Source organism: Microtus ochrogaster, chromosome 24 (assembly GCF_000317375.1).
Source record: "Microtus ochrogaster isolate Prairie Vole_2 chromosome 24, MicOch1.0, whole genome shotgun sequence".
Taxonomy (NCBI): Eukaryota; Metazoa; Chordata; class Mammalia; order Rodentia; family Cricetidae; genus Microtus; species Microtus ochrogaster.
The window spans coordinates 15218774-15226161 of record NC_022024.1 but is presented as its reverse complement, the minus strand read 5'-3'; the positions used below and the strand labels follow the sequence as shown (position 1 = coordinate 15226161).

Below are 7388 nucleotides of genomic sequence, written 5' to 3'. Positions count from 1 at the left end.
GACGTGAAACTACTCCTGAGTCCAGCCGCTGAGACTGCAGGAAAACACACGAATGATGGGCAAGAGTCTCACCACAATTTTGCCTTTTAAATTTTCTGTCATGCCTAACACCTGAAGTGACCAGAATCAAAGTTTCATAAGTATCATTTTGCAACATTTTATTTTAAGGCTTTAGACATAATCAAAATCCAGATTCATACATTTCCCAAGGTCCTCATTAACTCCAGAATCCAAAATATACTAAGAAAAAAAGTCTCCTTTTGAGAAACGAACACACACACACACACACACACACACGCACACACACGGAGTTTAGAATACCACCAGTTTTACTCACTTATGTAAATTCCCACAAAATCCTGCAGCACTTGACTCCAATCTGATCATGATAGAAATATAGAATATTTTCATATCAGTTTCATCACTTTCTTCGAAGTAAATTGATCAAACACCACATTTAAGAGTCAATATTTATTTTGATTAATATTTTTACAAAATTTTGACAGGTTTAATTTATGTAAGGAGGACTAATTTATTAAACACTTTACAAGTTTTTCTTTCCACAGAGTAACACGGTAAGTAGCAAAATAATACTTGGCACAGTTATAAATAAAGAAAATATAAAATAAAAACATTCATAGCTTAAGTAAGATGCGTTTTTATGCCTAGTATTTAAAATAAACTACAAACAACAAAAATATGGATGAAAAAACTCCAAAGAATTCACGTCCAGAGCTGAGAACCCAGCAGAGCAGTAAGTGCTGCCCGAGCACACAGCCTGAGCGCGCGAGCGGGTTAAACTGTTTCACACAAGCCACACAGTAAGGAACGAGCAGATGCACGGATGCCTCCAGACCATCTGACAATGCTGGTGCAGACGTCATGAAGACCATGAAATGGTTAGTACTAAAAGCATCTCCTTGTAAATATTTCCCACGTCATTACACATCTACAGGGTTTGTCTGCTTTACTGAGAAGCATCTCTTCTACACGGAAAGAATATTGTACCACAAAGAAAACATGGTAACAACATTCATATTCAAACAGAACCACCATAGTCTTTAACTGTTGATAAAAATGTATCTGATAAAAATTGCAACTGAGTCTTCATGTGAAGTGACTCGAAATACAAAATTAAAACAAATCCTAGCATTTTATAAATAACCTTTGAATTTAAAAATTACCTAAATTTCCCCCCATTATTAGCCAAAACTAGCAGAGACATTTGTACAGCTAACCAGTTTTTTTTACATTCTATGACAAAAAGGTACAATGCTATTACCACCCCACACCCATCTCTTCCCTTTTCAAAAATAAAGTACATATGCCAATTCTAATATTAAAACCCTTAAATACAATAAGGGTCATTTTGGGTGGGGTGACTTATGGTCAAAGAAATTACTATAAAAACGGTAGTACTTGGAAATACTGCACATCAACTATATACATCTTCACTGCTCCTCTTACTAAGGCAAGGGGCGGGTATACCACTAGATTGCTTTAATACCTGTAGCCAGTATTTTACAGGGAATACTAATTTTACCTAGCACTGGACATGCAGTGAACTTGCAGGGTAGAGTGCCTATTAACAGTAATATTGAACATCACTAGAAGCTCATTAATATCTCCCTTTTCTTTTTGGTTGGACAAAATGAAATGAGCAGCTTTAAAAACACTAATACATATAGACACAAAGAGAAAACTATTTGATAAATTATTTATATACACATACACATTCTTTACACTGGTCTAGGATCTGTCTCAGTCTGCCCTGCCCCTATCCCCTCCCACAGGTTGCTCGAACCACAGTTTGCTACAGCATTTAAGAGGACTAAACCCAGGCTCACTGTAAACAATGCCATGGAAGCAGTGACAGTCACTCAGGAGGGTATGGAAACGCTGCAACAGAACTTGATCAGTGCATCACATTCAACAGTAGACTCCAAGACTGTTTCAGAAAGCGTTACAAACTTCAAAACATATTCAATATTGGAAAAATTAAAACAACCCTGGGGCTTAAATTCTACTCTCTGTTCGGTCATTAAAGAATGTCCCGTTAGCTTCTCACTAATTCACATGTGCTATGTACAGAGATCATGCTCCATCTTTAGCTGAGACTCCATTATTTTGTCTACAATTTATTTTTCAGCTTAGAATCGAAAAAGAAGCATATCCACTTATCTCAATTAATATGAATTTTGCATTAGCTTATTTGTTTTGAACTTGTTGAAAATCCACCTCAACTTTTTAAAAAATTGGGCTGTTTGCACATGAAATTAAATCCTAATTTATGCTTCACTGGACAGCATCTGCGAGTACACATTCTATGCAGTGTAACATGCACTTAGTAGGGTTTTAAATGTCAACAAAATATTATGACTTAGTATACTCATGCAAGTGCTTTATTATCAGACCGTGAGACCTCAAAGCAAGGTTTCTAGAAATTATTTCACTGAACTAGAAGAGACCAGCAGTGCGACAGCTGGTGTAACACAACAGTGAGCACATTTCCTTGAACATTATTTCCCCGTGCCTTCGAGAACACAGTACAGTAGATCTTTAATAAAACCACATGATTTTCATCACAGTATTTACATGTACATCTAAAATGTACATAATACTAGTCATCAATTTATGACAATTCTCCTGGAATAGATACAATACTCTTAAGTACTGCATAATACAATTTAGCCTCATAACACCAATTTTGCTTCCGTTATAACAACATGTACTCTCGGTTTGCCATCTCTAGTAACAGAGTAAGTTCACTTTTTCATGACAAATGTTATGAGAACAAAACCAAAAAGTTGAGTATGTTATGAATTCCTACATTAAGAACCATGAAAATCATTTTTATGATCTTTATTCTTCCTAGAAGTGGCAGTGTGTTCTGTCCATATTTGCTTTTGTTAGTAGAAGTATTGAAAAAAAGACCATAAAATTCACTGTTAGCCCTACATATAGCATGCTATTTGTTCCAATGATGTGGATTCGAGTGAGAGAGAGACACGGACAGACACAATCTTCAGGCACCACTCAGCAAAATTGTTTCATAGGATAAAGACACTGCTACACAAGCTGGTACCCAGATCCTGATATTTGGTCATATTCTATAGTATACTGCCTGGTCCAGTCCACGATAACAGGACGAAAGAGGCCACAGCATCGAAATTCAAAGAAGTCTATAATATTCCTTACACATCCATGGCTAAAATCAGACCCCAAAAGAAAGGAGAATTCAGTTAGTACAAATGACTTAATATAATTTTTCATGTTAACATTTTCTCCTAAGCTTAAAATAGACAGGTGCTCATGTTTCTCCTCAGTTCTACCAGTATTTATCTTATTTTTGCTAATTTAAAACATTATACAATTGTACTTTAAAGTGACCCAACTACTTCACTCCAATGCCCTAAATACTACTTGCTTCTAAAACATGTACACATGGAAACACACACACCAGCAAAAACAAACATACCACACACTTCCTTGATTACTGCCCCTTTGCCAATAAATCGAACTAAGTCCAAAATTGGGAAAAGAAGTAAAGGCGAAATTAATTATACACAGTATGAATTTGACAATGGACTTTAATAAAAGTAACAATGTATAAAGAAAGTCAGGGTGAGCTTGGGGGCTTTCCGTCTTCAGTAACACTTAGAAAAGCGGTTCATTTACACCTTACAGGTAATACCTGTATCTCTCATAAGAGGCTTAATTTTTTTTTTTTAGGATTTATTATGTATACAGTGTTCTGCCTGCATGCTAGAAGGCACCAGATCTCATTATAAAAAACCATGTGGTTGCTGGGAACTGAACTCAGGGCCTCTGGAAGTATAGTCAATGCTCTTAACCTCTGAGCCATCTCTCCAGCCCAAGTTTTCATTTATGTAAAAGTTGGTTTCCCTTCCAGAAGTATACAATAACTAATCATACCAGAGAAGCTTGAGGGTCAGTAATAGCTTACACAAAATGCAGCTTTAAATAGTTCATGAAATTAGGGCACTACTACTTCTAAGCATCAGGTGAGAGGTTAAAATTTTATAGTATATATATTAAGGTAATAAAATAAATTATTATATTTATAAATATAAATGTATACTCAGTTCATGTGACAGATTCTAGGTCATGGTGTTATGATGAACTAATGCCACTTCAACAAGAACCTCCCTTCAGTAAGAATGAAATCTGGTCTAAGACACACCCTACTTCAGATGCTGCTCCACAGAAAACACTTCCCTTTGATGAGGTCACTAAACATGACTGAGCTTGTGCTCTAACAAAACATGCAACAGAGGACAATATTATGTTTATAAATATATACATACTTGAATGGGCTTTCAATAGATGTCGTTGTGACTTTAAAGTGCTTGTATCTCCTGGCATTCATTCTTTCATTTGTAGTAATACCTAAACATGTTATCTAGGAAGAAGAAAAAGCAGTCTGTTATCCTTTGAATTTTTAATATAAACAAAATTCTCAAGAGGTCTAACACAGAATAAAAAGACACAATCTGCGCTTGGTTTTTCATAGAAGATCATCAAGCCAGTTCACACAATATCACTGCAATTGTGAAAAGTAGCCAATTAAATATGAAAAGGTTAACTGGGCAGTGGTGGCATATGCCTTTAATCCCAGCACTTGGGGAAACAGAGGCAGGCGGATCTCTGTGAGTTCAAGGCCTGTCTGGTCTACAGAGCTAGTTCCAGGATAGCTAGGGCTACACAGAGAAACCCTGTCCTGAAAAACAAAAACAAAACAAAACAAAACAAAACAAAACAAAACAAAAAAAAAAACAGAGAGAAAAAGAAAAAAAAAAGTTACTGAACACTGCACATATACCAACAGACACTATGAACACAGTTTCATTTAAAATGAGTGGCAAGTAGCATATGCCTGTAATACTAACACTCAAAAGCCTCTGAGGCAGGAAGATCCCAAAAACCAAAGAGAGGAGATTCCTTAAAGAATTGAATAAATACTAGTATTTGTACATAATAAAACAGTGTCGTTAAAATGAAAATTAATAGTATCACAATGCAAGCTCACACATGTCCAAATGCCAAGTATTCTAAAAGTAGACTATGAGGGTGAAAGGAGGCAGAAAGAAAAAAGAAAAAAAAAAAAGGCAAACTGATCTTGAACAAGCCAGAGTGTCTAGAAAGAGAAATTTCACAAGTTTTATAGTGAACATACTAAAGAAAAAGTACTTGCACATACCTGGTACATCTGACACATGAGTAACACGGCCACCCACATGAAATGAAACACACTGTTCAGAAACATCCAGAACATCCAAGGGGAGCATGTGGCAATCTGAGTAATGTATGTCCAAAACCCATCCTTGGTGTAGGTGGTTTCACAGTGAAGGCTCCAGTCTAAACTCAGGAGAGAGGTGACACAATTACCCTTCTGCTCACCTCAGATGTTATGGTGACACCACTAAGGAACAGGATCTAACCATCTAGATTTAATTCATGACAGAATAGCAAATGATTTTATAGTCTTAGTAATTCTATAACACATCAGAAAAATTAGCAGAGCAAAAACTAGGAAAAACAGCTGCCAAACTTAAGAAGAACGTCCTGCCTGATAAGAATAACAGCGTTATTCCCAGCGCTGGAGAGAACGTTGCCTTTAGACAAGATCCATGAGCTGGTTTTGGTGAATGGGGCACAGAAGTCATGACCAGCACCTCAGAAAGGTGGGATGCCTAGCACAAAATCTGGGACCAAGAATTATTAATGGAAATAATGACCCAGGTTGGTAGGACAGTGTTCTCTGGTACGTATGTTGATCTGGATACTAGGTGAGTCCTTGGACCAAATCTTTTCCTTCATCTCTATTTGGGGATTTTGTTTATTCTATCATTTTATTTATTGCTATTTCTGCAGGTGGCAAGTCTTTCTAAGATTGATTTTTAAACCAGGACCCAAAGCATCTCTCCGCTAGACCTGACATGTACAGAAGCTCAGAACCAGCATTTTATCTAATCTCGCAAAGCACTAAGTCTAGATAAAATGAGTGACAATTGATCTTTACAAACTCCTGATAGCTGCTAACACAGCAATAATTTATACCATACTTTTCAAAGTATTTCAAGTTTATGCAAATTGATTTGTAAGTTTGCTTTCTCAACCCTTGAATGGGAAAGAAGAGCTACCACCACCACAAGATCCACCGTGGCTAGTAAACCAACAAGGGACATTCACACTAAAGGCAGCTCGCTGAGCACTGTTTGCTTGTTCTAGACACTGGACACATTTTCCTTCTTTTGTTATTGTTAATACAATAAATGTAATCTAAGTACACAAACATTTGTGTTTTAGGAAGGCAGAAACTACGTGTACTCACAAGAAATACAACCATAGATCATCCAGCAGATCATAAACAGCAAGAAGAACAGGTACCCCATAAAGTATCTATGGTTGCCTGCACCTAAAACACACAGAAGCAATTTATTCTAGTTAAGAAAAGACAACTGGTAACACACCTTTACCGGGTACGCTAAGAAAGGTACAATACAACGTGGACAATTAACCACATACATATATTACTTATTCTGTAAAATGGTTTCCAAGAAACTTGTAACTTCTTTTAAAATAAGAATGCTTTGCAGTCACACTCACATGATGAGAGTATTGATCTCATTCTGAGGGCAAGGGAATCATCATACGTAACACAGAACCTAGTTATGGCTCTCTGTCCTACTCCTACGGTGTGAGGTCCTAATACACTGGTCCATCTCCCTTTTTAACCTTTACAATCAAGATTTTTTTCTTCAAGAGTCATGCAGTCTTTGTGACCATCTCCTTTCTATCAGCCCTTCAGTCTCCAAGGCCACCTTCTGATCACTGACTCAGGCCTCTCAGACTGCACCAGTAGCATGAACTGTGGAATTCCTCTCTGCCTCTGCACATGCCTTCTCAGATATTACTATTGCCTTACTTTCTCCAGCTCAATGCTTAAAGTGTTACCTCCCTCATCAGATGAGTTTCATCGTCCCTCAATGGGAAAGAAGACAGCGTTTGCACCATAAAGAATGGACAGGGAGACAGTTAAGACTCTTCCCGAAGGATTTTTGCACGCACGCGCGCGCACACACACACACACACACACACAATACACATACATGTATCTCAATGAGTTACTATATAGACAGCCAAAAGTTAATTTAGGAAGTGTGTGGGGTGTAAGAATATCTAGGATGCTGGAGAGATGGCTCAGTGGTTGAGAGCACTGGCTGCTCTTCCAGAGGATCAGGGTTCAATTCCCAGCACCCACACAGCAGCTCATAACTGCCTGTAACTCCAGTTCCAGGTGATCCAGCATCCTCACGCAGACATACATGCAGACAAAACACCAGTGCATATAATGAAAATAAATA

At 37.3% G+C, this 7388-nt stretch overlaps 1 protein-coding gene across 1 annotated transcript in view; it reads right to left on the bottom strand.

The window, feature by feature from the left end:
* Positions 1–456: 456 nt before the first annotated feature.
* Zdhhc17 (zinc finger DHHC-type containing 17) overlaps positions 457–7388 on the bottom strand; it is a 64259-nt gene continuing 57327 nt past the window's right edge. The window contains exons 14-17 of the mRNA XM_005358077.2: positions 6356–6439; positions 5222–5379; positions 4329–4423; positions 457–3208 (exon numbers count right to left, since the gene is read on the bottom strand). Coding sequence (XP_005358134.1) covers positions 3070–3208; positions 4329–4423; positions 5222–5379; positions 6356–6439 — 476 coding nt within the window. The 3' untranslated portion in view covers positions 457–3069. The remainder of the gene's footprint in view (positions 3209–4328; positions 4424–5221; positions 5380–6355; positions 6440–7388) is intronic.